Source organism: Oryctolagus cuniculus, chromosome 21, assembly GCF_051225735.1.
Source record: "Oryctolagus cuniculus isolate XC-2025 breed Fujian yellow rabbit chromosome 21, ASM5122573v1, whole genome shotgun sequence".
NCBI lineage: Eukaryota > Metazoa > Chordata > Mammalia > Lagomorpha > Leporidae > Oryctolagus > Oryctolagus cuniculus.
Window position 1 is genome coordinate 23195923 of NC_142887.1, and position 18813 is coordinate 23214735.

At 51.3% G+C, this 18813-nt stretch overlaps 1 protein-coding gene across 4 annotated transcripts in view; it reads left to right on the plus strand.

Moving 5' to 3' along the window:
• The window catches only part of SGSM1 (small G protein signaling modulator 1), a 96300-nt gene that overhangs the window by 70625 nt on the left and 6862 nt on the right, over positions 1-18813 (plus strand). For all 4 annotated transcript variants that reach the window (XM_089322913.1, XM_089322916.1, XM_089322914.1 and 1 more), the window contains 5 exons: positions 5109-5291; positions 7028-7096; positions 9389-9979; positions 12898-13022; positions 15956-16038. In XM_089322913.1, coding sequence (XP_089179039.1) covers positions 5109-5291; positions 7028-7096; positions 9389-9979; positions 12898-13022; positions 15956-16038 — 1051 coding nt within the window. The remainder of the gene's footprint in view (positions 1-5108; positions 5292-7027; positions 7097-9388; positions 9980-12897; positions 13023-15955; positions 16039-18813) is intronic.

The following is an 18813-nucleotide window of genomic DNA, read 5'->3' on the forward strand; positions in this document are numbered from 1 at the left end:
TTGGATGGAGTTGGGGCAGGGGGATAGGGAGGGCTTGGGAGTCTCAAGGGCAGTGCTGTCTAGTGCAAACATAAGGCAGTGCATATGTGAGCTCTTAAACGGACTGTTTTATTTTGAGATCATGATAGGTTCACGTGCAGTTGTAAAAACCAGTGGAGAGGTTTTGTATGTCCTTGACCCCGTTTGCCCCAGTGGTAGCACCTTGCAGAACTATAGTGTGATTTCACAGCTGGTGAGTAACAGTGGCACACGACAGCACTCAGACTTCCCCGGAGTTCTGCTTGGACATGTGTGTGTGTATGTGTGTGTGCGTGCGTGTAGATCTCAGCATGTTCTCACATGAACAGATGTATGTCCGTCACCACCGTCAGTGTGCACACAACACACAGCAGCCTTTCCAGGCTGTAAGGACTCTTGTTGTCCTCCTGTAGACACTCTGCCTTTCTCCCACCCCAACCCTACCCCCTGACAGCCACTGCTCCGTTCTCTCACCCCAGAGTGATGTGTGAATGGAATCCTACAGTACATAACTTCTTTTCTCTCCGCATAATCTCAAGTTTCATCCACGTTATTGTATATAACAGTGGTTGATTCCTTTTATAGTTGGGTAGTATTCCATGATCCGGTTATAGCACAGTTTCAGTATTCACCTTACTGTTGATGGATTGCTTGGTTGTTTCCAGGTTGTTTTTTTTTTTTTTTTTTTTTTTTTTTTGGCTGTTATAAATAAAGCCACAGTGGATATTCCTGTACAGGTTTTTGTGTGCACCAGAGTTCTCATTTCTCTGGGATAAATGGCCAAGAATGTCATGGACAGGTTGCGTGGTAGTTGCATGTTTAGTTTTGTTTTTTTTTTTTTTTTTTTTTTTTTTTTAGCAGGCAGAGTGGACAGTGAGAGAGAGACAGAGAGAAAGGTCTTCCTTTGCCGTTGGTTCACCCTCCGATGGCCGCCACGACTGGTGCGCTGTGGCCGGTGCACCGTGCTGATCCGAAGGCAGGAGCCAGGTGCCTTTCCTGGTCTCACTTGTGGGTACAGGGCCCAAGCACTTGGGCCATCCTCCACTGCCTTCCCTTGCCACAGCAGAGAGCTGGCCTGGAAGAGGGGCAACCGGGACAGAATCCGGCGCCCCGACCAGGACTAGAACCCGGTGTGCCGGCGCTGCAAGGTGGAGGATTAGCCTAGTGAGCCGCGGCGCCGGCCCATATTTGGTTTTATAAGAAACTGGAAGCTTGGGCAGTGCCTGGATAGTGTCATGTTGCCACCAGCAGCATATGAGCCGGCAGCACCTACGTCTTCACCAGAGTTTGGCGTTGTTATTATTTTTCATTTTAGCCACTCAGGCAGGCAAAGGATATTTCATTATGGCTTTAGCATGCACTGCGGATGGCGTGGGAGATTGGTCTTTCCACGTGCTTGCTGGCCAGTGGATATCTGCTCTGGTGAAGTGTCGGCTCATGTGTTTGGTCTGTTTGCTAATTGAATAGTTTGCGTTTATGCTGTTGAGTGTGAGAGTTCTTCACAGACCCCAGATCAGAGATGAGCAGCCTTTTTTCTTCCAAGAGCCATTTGGATATTTAATGGGCTACAAAAATGATCAATTTAAAAATTAGTCTACTTTAGATTTATTTTATTTATTTGAAAGGCAGGGTTATAGATGGAGAGAGGCAGAGACAGAGAGAAAACTCTTACATCTGCTGGTTCATTCCCCAAATAGCTGCAATGAGTTAGAGAGAGAGGTAGAAACAGAGAGAGAGGTCTTCCATCTGCTGGTTCACTCCCCAATAGGCCACAATGGCCAGAGCTGCACGGATCCAAAGCCAGGAGCCAGGAGCTTCTTTCGGGTCTCCCACACAGGTGCAGGGGCCCAAGAACTTGGGCCATCTTCTACTGCTTTCCCAGGCCATAGCAGAAAGTTGGATCAGAAGTCGAGCAGCCGGGACTCGAACCAGCGCCGTTATGGAAGCCGACATTGCAGGTGGTGGCTCCACCCGCTAGGCCACAGCAGTGGCCCCTATCAGTTTTTCTCTTTATGTAGTTTTGGTGTCAACCCCAAGACATGTTCACCTAGCCCTAGGTCCCCAAGATCTTCTCTGTTTTTTTCCAAAGTTTCATAATTTCTTGTTTCCCGTTTAAGTCTATGGGCGATTTGGGGTTCATTTCTGCACACAGTGCGTCATGTAAGTGGAGATGCGTTCCTGACCATGTCCAGTTGGTCCTGGACCGCGTGCTGGGGCTTTCCTTCCTGGGGCCGCACCCTTGTTGGGGATCAGCTGGGTGTATCTATGAGTCTTTCCTAGGTCCTCTAGTCTATGTCACTGACCCATGTGTCAGTCCTGCCAATACCGTGCCGTCTTGATTACTATAGCACGTATGAAATTTTCAGTTTTTCATCACTTATTTGAAAGAGAGAGAAGGAAATGGAAAGAGCTTCCGTCCAGTGATTCACTTCCTAAATGCCCACAGTGGCCCTGGTTGGGGCCAAGGCCAGGAACCAGGGGTGCAGTCCAGGTCTCCGCAGTGGATGAGGGGGACCCAGTTGCTTGAGCCATCACTGCTACCTCCCAGCATCTGCATTGGCAGGAAGCTGGAGTCAGAAGCAGAGCTGAATATTGAACCCAACTCTACCACCAGGCTAAATGCCTGCCCTAATAGTACACGTTTAGGTAGTCTCACGTTTTCAAAAGTTAAAGGAAACAAATGCAGTTCATATTTTAAAACGTTTTTGAAAGAAGTAGAGGTTCCTAAGAAGTTGCAGAAGGGATCCAGAGGTCCTGTGTCCCCACCAGCCAGCCTTCCCCATGGTGGCATCTTACCTCACGAGAGTGCACCGGGACACCCAGGGCGCTCGCACCTGCCACCGCACAGCTGGCCGGACTACAGAGCTCGCTGGCCTTTACTCTCCCTCTCTCTGTGTAGTTCTGTGATATTTCATCAAGGTGAAATTAATTTTAATCATATACTTTATTTAACCTGGTATATCCAATACATTAGCACTTCAATATGCCATCAGTATAAAAATTACTGAGATATTTAACACCTTTTACTAATGCTGCTATCAAAATCTGTTGGTATTTTACCCTATCCATGTACTACTTTCCTTTTTTTTTTTTTTTTTTTTTTTTTTTGCCAGGCAGAGTGGACAGTGAGAGAGAGAGACAGAGAGAAAGGTCTTCCTTTGCCGTTGGTTCACCCTCCAATGGCTGCCGCGGCGGGCGCTCTGCGGCCGGCGCACCGCACTGATCCGATGGCAGGAGCCAGGTACTTATCCTGGTCTCCCATGGGGTGCAGGGCCCAAGTACTTGGGTCATCCTCCACTGTACTCCCTGGCCACAGCAGAGAGCTGGCCTGGAAGAGGGGCAACCGGGACAGAATCTGGCGCCCCGACCGGGACTAGAACCCGGTGTGCCGGCGCCGCAAGGTGGAGGATTAGCCTAGTGAGCTGCGGCGCTGGCCCATGTATGGCTTTCCTAACATCTGTCTGTAAATTGACTCACAATTTATATGACTTATTTTAAGTGACAAATTTATAGCCCTGCCATCCGCGGGAAACCACTATGACTTGCCAGAAATAGAAGGAGACTACAAAAATAAACAGAAGAGGATAACACGATGGGGTTCAGTTCTAGCTGGTCGCCACGCCCTGCTTGTGGGTCACTCTCTGTTACTGGGGGAAATGGTCACGTGTGGAAGCGATGGCAGCACCAGACTGGCCCATTCTCCCGGTGTAGCCAGAGGAGTTGGAGCAGAGTTGACGACGGCAACTTGCGTGGTTCTGTATGATGAGGGCTGGTGCCTGTGAACCGAGTGTCTGGCCCGCAGGTGGTGCAAGACCAGCCGAGTCGTTTGGTCTGGTCCTGCCATGGCAACTGCAGGCCGAACTGAAAATCCAGTCTCCGGCAGGCGAATGTTTCGGCTGATGATTTTGGATGGCTTGCGAGTGATGTTCTAAATATCCAGCAGCCCTTGGCAGAATCGAGGGTCCCCACCCCCGGATCTCAGTGCTAGGAGAGGCCCAGCCACTCTGCATCTGGTACCTGGCAGGTTCCCAGGCAGACAGTGGCCCAGGATGCTGGGGGCCTGGGCCCTGTACTTGGAGAGCTGCTTCCCAGTTTATTGGGGGTTATGGAAGTCAGATGAGAGAGGCAAACCTGAGAGCTGTGAGAGCCAAGCAGGAGGGGGAGGCTGAGCAGAGAAGCCCCGAGGGGGGGTGGGGGGGTGGGGAGCTGGTTGTACCTGCAACTCTCAGAAGGAGAAGAGGGTGAGGAAGGGCTTCCTGGAGGAGTGGGCAGCAGGAGCCAAGGCCTGCAGGAAGCCATGTGGGAGGGCATGGCGTGCACAGGTTGCCAGAGCGTAGAGGGTTAGGGTGGGTGGGCACGGCAGGGAGAGATGAGGCTGCCTAGTCGTGCGTGGGGAGGAGGGAATGGCCTGGGACAAGCTGCTGGGCCAGCCAGGCGAGGCGTGGGAGCTGGGAGCAGGCGGGGTCTGAAGGAGTGTTAGGGAGGTGGAGGGGAGGATGCTGCTCGGGCCCCTCCCCGGCTGTCCTGCTCGCCCCTCTCGCTCCTGCCTCGCCCCTCTCGCTCCTGCCTCGCCCCTCTCGCTCCTGCCTCGCCACGCCTTGGATCGGCTGCGCTGACCCCGTGTGTGTCCAGAGGCCTGTAGAGTCAGAGCCTCAGTTCCCTGGGCTGTGAGCCCAGGCCCTGGGCAAACACACTCCACCTGTGTTGGAGAAATCTCACAAGGAGAAGGCTGGAAATCTGTGGCCTTGTGTCACGCTGTGGCTTAAGGAAGGAAGTGGAGCGATTGCATTCATGTTTGTGTCCTCGGTACCCAGTGCCCATGCTGGGCACATGGGAGGCCCTCAGGAAATGTGTGGAGTGAGGGGACAGACAGTCCGGCTCGTTGGATGTTCCGTCTGCCTCACTTGGGGCCTGGCCTTGCTCCCTCCAGGGCCTGGGCAGTGCTCGGGAATGTGGCAGGTGCTCAGTTAGAATCTGTTGGCTGGTACCTGCACAGATGTTGGACAGGTCAGGGCCACTGTCGTCCAGGTGGGGCTGGCTCTCCCCAGGGACCCCCGCACCTCAGGTGACCTTGGCGTCTGTTCCTGCAGGTGGACGAGCAGATTCACGCCTGCTACACGCAGACCATGTCCGAGTGGCTGGGCTGCGAGGCCATCGTGCGGCAGAGGGAGCGGGAGTCCCACGCAGCTGCCCTGGCCAAGTGCTCGTCGGGGGCCAGCCTGGACAGCCACCTGCACCGGATGATGCACCGGGACTCCACCATCAGCAACGAGGTGACAGGCGACGGCCCAGGGGAGCTCAGGGGGCTCCACCGGGCTGGGTGTGGTGAGGGCTGGGTATCAGCGCCCTTGGATATCACCTGGGTATCACCCCTAGCGCTGGCTGGCTTCTTGAAGAAGGGGTGGCTTTGGAATCAGACCTACATTCACACTTGAGTCCATTCGCTTCTAGCCCTGGGGTTCCCTGAGGGCCTTTGATTGTGAGCCTCAGTTTCCCTACCAATAAAATCGGTATTGTGGTGTGTCTAGAGGAGGTTGGATAGATAAGATAGTGCATCTAAAGTACCTACCACAGTGCCTCATTTTCATGGATCCAACAAGTGGGTATTGGTACTTGCTATTGTCAGGTACTATAAGAATGTCCCGAATGTCCAGAATGTTCCACTGTCTGAGGCAGACATGCCTGCCATCCCAACACCTCTGGCTTAACAGCCCAGAGTGGGAGATCAGATAAAAGCTAAATCTCGTCACTGGTGATGTTTCAGCCATCACTTAGCCGTGAACACACCAGATAACAAACAACCCCCATAAGTCGACAGCTTCTGACAGCCCACGGTCAGTTTTGCTCGCCTACCTGTGGGTCAGCTGGCCAGTTCTGCTGGGTGGGGCTCACTCTCATGCCAGCTGTCAGCGACTCATCAATGAAAAGGTTTGTGGCTCCCCGTTGGGCTCCCTCCCCTGTTTGCAGTGACTTAACCTCTACTCCACGTGCTACCTCTGCCAGCAGGCTAGCCTGGGCCAGTGCACTCCTGCTGATAGCAGATGCTAGGAAAGAGAGCAGAAATACCAAAGCATCAAACATCTGCTGTGTCAAGTTTGCTAAAAGCCCTTGGCCCAAGACAGCCATGTGGCCAAGCCTAGTGTCAGTGCAAGGTGACAGGGAGTGAAGAACTGAGCCACAGATGTAGTCGGGTGAAATGAACTGAAGTCTCAAATACGGAGCAGTTAAAAGGGGTGCGCTCTAGCTATGGCTAGAGGAGCTGGGGGCCCAAATGGCACCATGGCCGCCAAGGAGACTCCCAGATGCAGGGAGGGAGCAGCCCCACTTCTCTTTTCAGCGGAGAAGCTGGGACCTTGAGAGGAGCCATAGCGCTGGCCTCAGACTCCCAGGCCCACAGCCCCAAAGCTCCTCCCAAGCCGGGCAGGCTGCAGCCTCTAACCCTAACCGTAACTTAACCCTAACCCTAACCAAACCCTAACCCTAACTCCAACCCTAATCCTAACCCCACCCCAACCCCAACCCCAACCCAACCCTAACCCCAATCCTAACCCCAAACCTAATCCTAACCCTAACCCCAATCCCAACCCAACCCTAACCCTAACCCTAACCCTAACCCTAACCCTAACCTAACCCTAATCCTAACCCCACCCCAACCCCAACCCTAACCCTAACCTAACCCTAATCCTAACCCCAACCCCAACCCCAACCCTAACCCTAATCCTAACCCTAACCTAACCCTAATCCTAACCCCAACCCCAACCCCAACCCCAACCCTAACCCTAACCCTAACCCTAATCCTAACCCCAACCCCAACCCCAACCCTAACCCTAATCCTAACCCCAACCCCAACCCCAACCCTAACCCTAACCTAACCCCAACCCCAACCCCAACCCTAACCCTAACCCTAACCCTAACCCCAACCCCAACCCTAACCCTAACCCTAACCCTAACTCCAACCCTAACCTAACCCTAACCACCCACCCCGTCCTGCTGCTCCTCTCTTCCGCAGTCCTCCCAGAGCTGCAGCTCCGGCCGCCAGAACGCCCGCCTGCAGAGCGACTCCAGCAGCAGCACCCAGGTGAGCTTGCCCAGGCCCCGCCCCTCCCGCCCACCTGCTGTCCTGGAGGTTGGATGTCCATCATCCGCCAGTCGCTCTTTGGTTTGTATGTTCCAGCTTTTTTTTATTTTAATATCATTCTCTTTTTTTTTTTTTTTTTTTTTTTTTTTGACACGCAGAGTGGATAGTGAGAGAGAGAGGAGAGAGACAGAGAGAAAGGTCTTCCTTTTACCGTTGGTTCACTCTCCAATGGCCGCCACGGCCGGCGCACCGCGCTGATCCGATGGCAGGAGCCAGGTGCTTCTCCTGGTCTCCCATGAGGTGCAGGGCCCAAGTACTTGGGCCATCCTCCACTGCACTCCCTGGCCACAGCAGAGAGCTGGCCTGGAAGAGGGGCAACCGGGACAGAATCCGGCGCCCCGACCGGGACTAGAACCCAGTGTGCCGGCGCCGCTAGGTGGAGAATTAGTCTATTGAGCCAAGGCGCCGGCCCCAGCTTTTTCTATAAACCTTAAAAATGGATTTTTTTAAAGCAGCACAAGTAATACAACCATCCCTCGGTATCCACGGGGGGATTGGTTCCAGGACCCCCAAGGATACCCAAACTTGAGAATGCTCATGTCTGTTGTATGAAGTGGGGCAGTATTTGCATCCATGCAACCTCCCATAGACTTTAATTCATGTCTCTAATATGAGGTAAAGGCCACGTAAATAGTGGCCGGGCTATATTGCTTAGGGAAGAATAACGGGGAAAAAAAAAAAAAAGCTCTGGACATGTTCAGTGCAGACTCATTCTTTTTTCTTGGATATTTCTTATCCGCAGTTGGATATGGAAACAGTGACTGAGCATGCCAACTGTACAGAACCTCTTCTCCCCATAAGAAATCCAGACACTGCAGAGAAAGCTAAATCCTGCTTTGGTCGTCTCTCATCCCCCTCCCCTCCCTTGAAATAACATGAGCGACCATCTTCAGTCTGCTGTATCTTTCTTTCTTTTTTTTTTTTTTTGGACAGGCAGAGTGGACAGTGAGAGAGAGAGAGACAGAGAGAAAGGTCTTCCTTTGCCATTGGTTCACCCTCCAATGGCCGCCACGGCCGGCACGCTGCGGCCGGTGCACCGCGCTGATCCGATAGCAGGAGCCAGGTGCTTCTCCTGGTCTCCCATGGGGTGCAGGGCCCAAGTACTTGGGCCATCCTCCACTGCACTCCCTGGCCACAGCAGAGAGCTGGCCTGGAAGAGGAGCAACCGGGACAGAATCTGGCGCCCCGACCGGGACTAGAACCCAGTGTGCCGGCGCTGCAAGGCGGAGGATTAGCCTAGTGAGCCGTGGCGCCGGCCAAGTCTGCTGTGTCCTGTGAGGACCTTACAGATGCCTTTTCAGACACAGAAGTGTGTAGATCATGTGTACCAGTGGTTGGTAGCTTTTAGAATTCCTCCATCAATGCTGTCATAGGTGTTATTCAGCAACTTCCTGTTTCGTCTGATAAACTCAACCTCATTTAATATTAACAAAATGTAAAGAATGCGCATGGAACCCTTTTATGTAAAAAGGGAACATTTTGGCAGGTGTGTATTTTTATATCTAAAGAAACAGTGAAAAGATAAACTAGAAGTTAATCAAAATGATCACCAAGGCAGGAGGCGAGAGTAAAGAAGCTACTTTGTTCTGAATATGTCTTATTTTCTCATTTTGTCTTTGGAGTCAAAAAATCTCTAGTTTCAACCCTGAATCTGTGTTTTTAAATATATATAGTTTTTAAATAGAAACTTATGACACTAATCGTATATCAAGTTGGTAATATAACCACACCAAGGAGGACACGGACTTCTATTGTCTGTCCTTGACAGGATGTGGCTTAAGGACTCAGCAATCCACAAATATATTTAAAATATACCCTGGGGGAATTCTTTTTATTGTATTTTATATATATCTAGCTACTTTTGAAAATTGAACTGTAATCATCACGAGCCTGGATAGAATGAGCCATTTTAGTCCATTCCTTATGTTAACTCTTTTTTTTTTTTACTTGAAGGAATTATGTTCCCACCCCCATCTCAGTTCCCTAGCACATCTTCCTCCGTGGCCACTGCAGTACTTTATGGGTTCATTCTGAATCATTCTACGTGCACACAAGCCGTGGGTGCCTCCTGTGTTTGCTGCACTGTGCTGTGTCCCACTCCCCTGGCTGTACTGTGTCCGTGCAGGTTCCATAGTTAAGCTGGTCCCCGGTTGTTGGGTACCTGGGTTGCTGCTCCAAGCAGTGCTGCAGTGCACTGCCTAGCGCATCTGTCTGTGTGCACCTTGTCTGCAGGTGTTCGAGTCTGTGGATGAGGTGGAGCAGGTGGAGGTGGAAGGCAGGTTAGAGGAGAAACAGCCCAAGATCCCCAATGGGAGCCTGGTGAATGGCACTTGTTCCCCGGACTCTGGTCACCCATCGTCCCACAACTTCTCCTCTGGCCTCTCGGAGCACTCGGAGCCCAGTCTGAGCACGGAAGACAGCGTCTTGGATGCCCAGCGGAACGCCCCCCCGGTGCTCCGACCCGGGGACGGCAGCGTGGATGACGGGCAGAGCAGCGAAGCCACCACTTCCCGGGACGAGGCCCCTCGTGAGGAGCTGGCTGTGCAGGACAGCCTGGAGAGCGACCTCCTGGCCAATGAGAGCATGGACGAGTTCATGTCCATCTCTGGCAGCATGGACGTGACCCTGCCCGAGAAGGACGGCGCCGTGATGGAGAGCTGGCGGGGCAGCGAGGCGGAGAAGCGCAGCCAGGTGGACAGTGAGGACAACCTCTCCGAGGAGCCCGAGATGGAAAGTCTCTTCCCCGCCCTGGCCTCTCTGGCCGTGGCCACTTCCGCCAACAGTGAGGCGTCCCCTGTGTCGTCCAGTGGTGTCACCTACTCTGTAAGTCATCTACTCTCCTCTGCCCTACATTCTTACCTTCCCCGGTGGGGGTGGGGGAGGGGAGAGGGGTGGGAGATGGACCGCAAAGCCCAGTTACACTAGCGATCCCTAGAATGAGACCTCTGGTTGGTAGCATTTTCCCTGTGAGCGAGGATGCACTGTAGAAACCCACTTGGGACAGAGGATGATACCGGATGAGCATCCTTAATCCAGAAGTCTGAAATCAGAAAAGCTCCAGAATCTGAAACATTCCACAAGCAGAAAATCCCACGCCTGACCTCAGGGGCTGGGTCCCGGTCAAGGGGCAGGTGCTCTAGAGATACCGTGTAAAGTCACCTTCAGGCTTTGTGTATGAGACGTATATGAGGCATAGGTGAATTTCATGTTCACACGGGTCCTCTCGCCAAGCTGTGTCATATACAGATGTACCCCTCGAGAAATCCCAGACACCCCGCATCTGTCTGCTCCCAAGATTTTGGGATAAGGGATACTCAACTGGTGTTTGACGGCTTTGACGTGAACAGCCCCCAGGGTGGAATCCCAGCTTCAGCAAATCACTTTTTACTCCTGTGCCTCAGTTTCCCTCTTGAGTTGCCTGCAGAATTAGCGAACCAAAGTCCTACACATCTGGCACGAGGGGAGCCCTCGGCCGACAGCAGCCTTGATGATGTCGACTCAGATCCAGTATCTTTTAAGTGCTCAAGGTTGCACGCTTGCTGGAAAGTTGAGTCCATGGACACCACGGGAAGGAAGGGTTCTCTGAGCCAGGCACCCTGTGGCCATTTTCCCGATAAGAACTTGGTATTTTCTGTCAGAGACGTCCAAGCCTGTGGTTTGAGGCGTCAGACTCTCCAACAAGGTCCCTTCTCCGTCTCTCCCCCTCTTGCCCTCTGCAGAGGTGGTCAGACTCGGGTTTGTTTATTCTTCCCCAAGCGATGCGACGTTGACCCCCAGGTTTCTGATGGTCCCTTTACTGCCGTTCAGTCTCATCTGTTTGTGTGTTTTCAGTTTGAGTCACTATCTATGAACTCCCTAGCATGGAAGAGGACGGTTTAACTCCGGTTCCTCCTCTACTGCAGACCCTCACCATGCATGTGAAATCGCCCTGTTCCCCTCCTTCCAGTAGTCACGCAATGATTGAGTCACGTGACTGCTCAGTACACACATGATTATAACGGCATAATGTGTGAGCCATGTCCTGGGCTGTGTTTATTGTTTCCTACCAGAAAACTATTTTTCCTAGATGTATTTTCACTTTTGTGTCTGTTTTCTTTTTTTTTTTATAATTTTAGAATTTTTTTATTTTATTCAAAAAGCACAGACACACACACACACACACACACACACACAGAGGAATCTTCCATCCATTGGTTCATACACCAAATGCCTACAACAGTCAGATCTGGGCCAATCTGAAGCCAGGAGCCAGGAACTCAGTCCAGGTCTCCCACAAGGGTGGCAGGGACCCAACTACTTGAGCTGTCGCCTGCTGCTTCCTAGGGTGTGCATTAGCAGGCAGTTGTATCAGAAGCAGAAGAACTGGGACTCGAACCAGGCCCTCTCAGATGGGACACAGGCATCCTGAGTAGCAACTTAACTGTTGCACCCGACCCTTGCCCCCGTTTCCTTGTTCTTGGATTGTTGTATACTTATCATCAGTTTACCTCCTCCCCAAAGTTCTCTGCCAGTTTTCTTTGGTTAATAACTTCAGATTATTTTTATTTATTTGAGATGGAGAGAACTTCCGTCCTCTGGTTCATTCTCCAAATGCCTGCAGCAGCCAGAACTGAGAGCCAGGCCAAAGCCCAGAGCCTAGAAGTCCTCTGGGTCTCCCAAGAGGGTAGCAGGGACCTGACTGCTCGAGCAGAGGAAGATGGCCCAGGTATATGGGCTCCTGCCACCCATGTGGGAGACCTCGATGGAGTTCCTGCACCTGGCTTCGGCCTGACCCAGCCCTAGTTGTTGTGGCCACTGGGGGAGAGTCAGCAAATGGAAGACTCTCTCTGTGTCTTTGTCTGTCTCTGTCTCTGTCTCTGTCTCTCCCTCCCTCTCTCTGTTTTTCAAATAAATAAATCTTTATTTTTTTAAAGATTTATTTATTTTACTGGAAAGACACACACAGAGAGAAGGAGAGGCAGAAAGAGAGAGAGAGAGAGGTCTTTCATCTGCTGGTTCACTCCCCCACTGACCACAATGGCTGGAGCTGTACTGATCCAAAGCCAGGGCCAGGAGCCTCCTCTGGGTCTCCCATGCGGGTGCAGGGGTCCAAGGACTTGGGCCATCCTCCACTGCCAGCAGAGAGCTGGATTGGAAGTGGAGCAGCCAGGACTTGAACTGGTGCCCACATGGAATGCCAGCACTGCAGCACCAGAACTCCTTGCCTTCTTGGGAATGACAGGAACACAGAACAATTAACTCTAAGCTTGTGTTTTCCCAGTTTGGTGGCTTCTCCCCAGTCAAAAGCAGCTTTTGCTGTTTTCTCACCTTCTTAGGTTAGTATCTGGCCCTTAAATATCCCTTACATTTTTGCTGTATCATTGACCCATTTTGTCAAGGTTGTTGGCTAAGGTGTCCGTGTAATACAGGACCAGATTCAGATTTCCAGTCTTTCATTCTCCTAGTTCAGTATTCAAGAGGGAGAGGGAGCTATGATTGCAGCTCCGAGTCTCGGTTTGCTGATCTATAAAATGGGGATGATAATTGTGTGCGTGTCACGGGATTGTTTTATTTTATAGAGGATTAGGGGCTCTGCTAGGAAGCATAGAAATGAATGAGCAGCGGAACCCCAGGCTGCTCCGGGTGGGAGGTGTTGCTGTTCGTGGGGGCAGGAGGGGCCGGGAGGAGGAGATGGGAGTGCAGTCTCCCAGCGGGGCGCTCGGTGGGCTCTTTCTCTTCCTGCCCCCTGCCCGGGGCTGCAGCCCGAGCTGCTGGACCTGTACACGGTGAACCTGCACCGCATCGAGAAGGACGTGCAGAGGTGCGACCGCAACTACTGGTACTTCACACCCGCCAACCTGGAGAAGCTGCGCAACGTCATGTGCAGGTGCCCGGGGCCGCGGGGAGCCCGGCGGGGACAGGCACCCTGCCTGCCTGGGGGCTTCTTTCAGCCCACGCTGACAGTTGACAACAGCAGCCGCAAACGTTTATTAGGCACTTACTGTATACCAGACTCCGTCCTGAGCATTTGCTATCATCAGCTCACATAGTCCCCAAACAACCCTGGGAGGTGAACAGTATCCCCTTTCATGGGGAGGCTGCGGAGGCTCAGAGAGGAACCACCCTGCTCCAAACTGCCCAGCTCAGCCGCGGCCGAGCAGGAAGGAGCTCACAGCCATGTGCCGTTGGCTGTAGAATCTGTCCTATTCTGTTCTCTTCCTAAAAAGATATATGTATTTGCTTGAAAGATGAGGCGGGGCGGGGGGTGGGTGTTACATCTTCTGGTTCATTCCCCGAATGGCCACAGTGACCAGGACTAGGAGGCTGGAACTCCATGCAGTCTCCCATGTGGGTGGCAGGGGCCCAGGTGCTTGGGCCATTACCTGCTGCCTTTCCAGGAAGCTGGATTGGAAGCAGAGCAACCAGAACTCAAACTAGCATTCTTTTTTTAAGTTTTATTTTTTTTTATTTTTAAAAAGATTTACTTATTTGAAAGAGTTACAGAAAGGTAGAGGCGGGGTGGGGGTTCTTTCATCTACTGGTTCACTCCCCGATTGGTCACAGTGGCCAGAGCTGCCCCGATCCCAAGCCAGGAGCTTCTTCCTGGTCTTCCATGTGGGTGCAGGGGCCCAAGGACTTGGACCATCTTCTACTGCTTTCCCAGGCCATAGCAGAGAGCTGGATCAGAAGTGGAGCAGTCGAGACTCGAACCAGTGCCCATATGGGATGCCATCACTGCAGCTGGTGGCTTTACAACTATGTCACAGTGCTGGCCCCCACACTAGCATTCTGATAGGGAATACAAGCTGCGGCTTAACCAGCTACATCACCATGCTGGCTCCAAGCTTTTGTTTTCTTTAATGCAAGATCTAAGGCTACTTATTACTGTTCATTAAAAAATTACTGGCATTTCTTAGAATATGAAAGTAACCCCTGCTTATTAAGAATCTAAACCAGTCTAAGAAATCAGAAATTCATAGCATACAGGAGAAACTTCTCTTTCCAACTCCACACATCAGAGCCACTGACACAGAACTGGTGGCTACTCAGTTTAGTCAGTATCTTCCAGAGCCATATGGAGATCATATTTAATCCAACAGCCGATTGTGTGATATATAATATGTTGCATAATGCAATATGAATATATGTGGTTTTTTGAGATTTATTCATTTGAAAGAGTTACATAGAGGCAGAGAGAGAGAGAGACAGAGAGAGAGAGAGAATCATTCATCCACTGGTTCACTCCCTAAATGGCCACAACAGTAAGGACTGGGCCAGGCCAAAGCCAGGAGCCAGGAGCTTCTTCTAGGTCTCTCACATGGGTGGCAGGGGCCCGGGTACTTGGGCCATCCTCCACTACTTTTCCCAGGCGTTAGCAGGGAGCTGGATTGGACGTGGAGCAGCCAGGACACAAACCAGTGCCCATATGGGATTGCAGCATTGCAGGTGGCGGCTTTACTTGCTACAACCACAATGCCAGCCCCAATGTATTTTTAAAAATGAGCCTGAACTGTAGCAAACTGTGATAAATGTACTGAAATAAAAAAAAAAAAGTCCCAGAGGAGAAGTAAAGGTTGAACTGATGTTTGCATGGTGGTAGCTTGGGGAAAATCATGGAAGGAAGAGATGGTGACCAAAATTAAGAAAAACTGGGGCCGGCGCCGTGGCGCAGTAGCTTAATCCTCCACCTGCGGCACCGGCATCCCATGTGGGCACCAGTTCTAGTCCCGGCTGCTCCTCTTCCAGTCCAGCTCTCTGCTGTGGCCTGGGAAAGCAGCAGAAGACGGCCCAAGTGTTTGGACCCCTGCACCTGCATGGGAGACCTGGAAGAAGCTCCTGGCTCCTGGCTTCAGATCGGTGCAGTTCCAGCCGTTGTGGCCATCTGGGGAGTAGACCAACGGAAGGAAGACCTTTCTCTCTGTCTCGCCCTCTCTCTGTCTGTAACTCTACCTCTCAAATAAATAAATAAATAAAAATCTTTAATAAAAATTAAGAAAAACTAAAGACACTATTTAACATAGAGTTAAGATCGCATACCTTTGAGTAAGGCCTCCTGGGTCCCAGTATGCTCTGCCCTTACTATCAGGTATATGCCTTTGGACATGTGATCTCTCTCTTGGCCTCAGTCTCCTCATCTATGAAATGGGATAATAATGGAACTTAATTCATATGATTACTTTGAAACCTGAATGATGCAGTGAATGTATCATGGGCCGAGTATATAGCAAATATAAGTCCTTATTAGTAAGGGACAGATCAGAATTCCAGAGGGAACTGCTAGGGCAGAGGCACAGAGACGTCACCCGTGATGTATTTGTGCCAAGTGAACCCCTCAGTGTGAAAAGAAGACATCCTAAACAGGGACGTGTGAGGCTGTGAAGGGGAGGTGGGGGCGCTGTGCATACCTTCCACCCTAGGAAGGGGCTTGGGCCACATCCCATCAGGCAGCAGGGGCCTTGGGAAGCTTTCGGAGCCTCGGTGGCGCCTGTGAACTGTGCGTTTGGAAGAGCAGCCTGGTGGCTGCACCTCAGATGCCTGAAGGGATAAAACAAGGGCTGGGGATGCAGGCAGGAGGCTGAGAGAGCTGTCTGGTGAGGAGTGGGGGAGCAGATGTGAGAGAAGGAGAAGGGGGAGGAGGAGGATGGGAGGAGAGGGGAGAAGAGGAGGAAGGGGGAGGAGGGGGAGGAGAGGGCAGATGTGAGAGGAGGAGGGGGAGGAGGAGGGGAGGAGGGGGAGCAGATGTGAGGGGAGGGAGCAGATGAGAGAGGAGGAGGAGGCGGCCTTGGCGGCAGCATCACTGGGTCCCTTGTCCTCTCACAGCTACATCTGGCAGCACATTGAGATCGGCTACGTCCAGGGCATGTGTGACCTTCTGGCTCCACTGCTGGTCATTCTGGATGACGGTGAGTGTGCAGCCTCCCTTGCACTGCAGGGCAGATGAGTTTGTGGGTCAGGACAGGTGCTCAGAACACCTGTCTGTGACACCCAAGATCCTAGTGAGATCCAAGTCCTCGTGTTGCATAGCGCCCAACACTAGCACCCGGTCAGGCCTTTCTTAGCCACAAACACCAGACAAAGCGGGAATCCTTCCGACTTGTTCTGGAAGCCCAGTCCTCAGAGGAGGATGGTTGCCCGCTTGGTGCCCTGACCCCAGTCTCAGACAAAGACATTGCAAGAGAACCACAGACCAGTATCCATCGTGAGTGTACCAGCTCGCTGAAGCCCGCCAGCTGTGAAAAAGTCCATAACCATGGTGGTGGGGTATCTATTCCGAGAGGGCAAAGGTGATTTGATACACGAGAAAATCAATCAGGGCAATTTGCCACATGAAAACCACAAGGAGCAAAGCCCCACGGCCGTCTCGCTTGATGCTGAAAACCACGCCAAAGTCCAGCGTTTTTACAATAAACTCAACAGACTCGGAGCAGAAGGGAACTTACTGTGAAAAACCCGCTAAGAGCATTGTGCTCAGTGGTGACCCCCTGAAAGCGCTTCCCCAGGGCCAGGAGCAGGAAAGGACGCCTCCTTTTGCCACTGTAGCTTCCAGGCAGGACGAAAAAGAGATTAAACTCACGCATATTGCAAAGGAAGTAAAACGCTATTCCTGAAAGATGTGGTTTTTCTTTTTTCAAAAAAGATTTATTTATTTGAAAGGCATAGTTATGGAGAGAGAGGGAGAGACAAGGAAAGAGAGAGAGCTTCCATCTACTGGTTCTCTCCCCAAATGGCTACAACAGCCAGGTCTAGGCCAGGCTGAAGCCAAGGAGCCTGGAACTCCATCGGGGTCTCCCACATGGATGGCAGGGGCCCAAGGCCTTGGATGATCTTCTGCCGATTTCCCAGGTGCATTAGTAGGGAGCTGAATCAGAAGTGGAGCACCCAGGCACTCATGGGATGCCTTTGTCACCAGTGGTGACACTGGTCACACCACAATGCTGGCCCCAAATGTGTTTTTTTTTTCCATACAGAAAATCCTAAGGGATAAAAAAACAATTACAACTAATAAACAAGCCTAGCAAAGTTATAGTATACAAGATCAATAAACCAAAGTCTATTATTATATTTCTATATATTTGAAATGAGCAATCCTAAAATTAAAACGTTTTCATTTTGAATAACATCAAGAATACTATATTTACAAATACATTTAAGTGGGGGGCCAGCACTATGGCACAGTGGGTTAATGCCCTGGCCTGAAGCGTCAGCATCCCATATGGGCGCTGGTTCGAGTCCCAGCTGCTCTACTTCCTGTCCAGCTCACTGCTATGGCCTGGGAAAACAGTAGAAGATGGCCCAAGTCCTTGGGCCCCTGCACCCATGTTGGAGACTCGGAAGAAGTTCCTGGCTCCTGGCTTTGGATCAGCGCAGCTCCAGCTGTCGCAGCCAATAGGGGAGTAAACCATCGGATGGAAGACCTCTCTCTCTGCCTCTCCTCTCTCTCTCTGTAACTCTGACTTTCAAGTAAAATAAATAAATCTTTAAAAATACATTTAAATGTAGTATTTCTACATGAAAACTATAAACCACTATTGAAAGAAATGCAAGAAAACTTAAATAGACGGAAAGACATCTCATGCTTATGACCTACAAGGCTCAGTATGGCTAAGGTCGTGATATTGTCCAAACGGGTCGTGGTGTCAGTCTTGATCAGGAATGGATGACGGTGAGTGTGCAGCCTCCCTTGCACTGCAGGGCAGACGAGTTTATGGGTCAGGACAGGTGCTCAGAACACCTGTCTGTGAACACCCAAGATCCTAGTGAGATCCAAGTCCTCGTGTTGCATAGCGCCCAACACTAGCACCCGGTCAGGCCTTTCTTAGCCACAAACATCAGACAAAGCGGGAATCCTTCCGACTTGTTCTGGAAGCCCAGTCCTCGGAGGAGGATGGTTGCCCGCTTGGTGCCCGACCCCAGTCTCAGACAAAGACATTGCAAGAGAACCACAGACCAGTATCCATCGTGAGTGTACCAGCTCGCTGAAGCCCGCCAGCTGTGAAAAGGTCCATAACCACAGTGGTTATGCTGCCCCTTTTGCAAAAACCTGACAACTTGACCCTAAAATTGGCATGGAAGTTCAGGGGATTGAGAACCATGAGAATTTTGAAAAAGAAGAAATTGTTGGAAGAGTCACACTTCCTTATTTCAAAACCTACGTCAAAGCTACAGTAATCAAAGCTGAGCAGTACTTCCACAGAGATTGACTTGTTGTAGATCCATAGGCAGACTCGGGGGTCCAGACATTACTGGTCAATTAATTTTTAAATTTGTTAAAAAGGTTTATTTATTTATTGAAAGGCAGAGTTACAGGGGGTGGGGGGAGAGAAGGAGAGCTTCCTTCCTCTGGTTCACTCCTCAAATGGCCACGATGGCCAGGTCTGATCCAGGCTAAAACTAAGAGCCTGTTGCTCGATCCAGGTCTCCCACATGGGCCATCTTCTGCTACCTTCCCAGGTGCATTAGCAGGGAGCTGGACTGGAAGTAGAACAGCTGGGACTTGAACCAATGTGTGTTATAAGTGGTGGCTGACCCCACTGTCCCACAGTGCAGCCCCTATTTAATTTTTATTTATTATTTTCATTTTATTTGAGAGAGAGATGGAGATTGAGATCTTGATCTTTTAATGCACTGGTTCACTCCTCACCTGCCCACACAATGAGGGCTTGGCCGGGCCAAAGCCA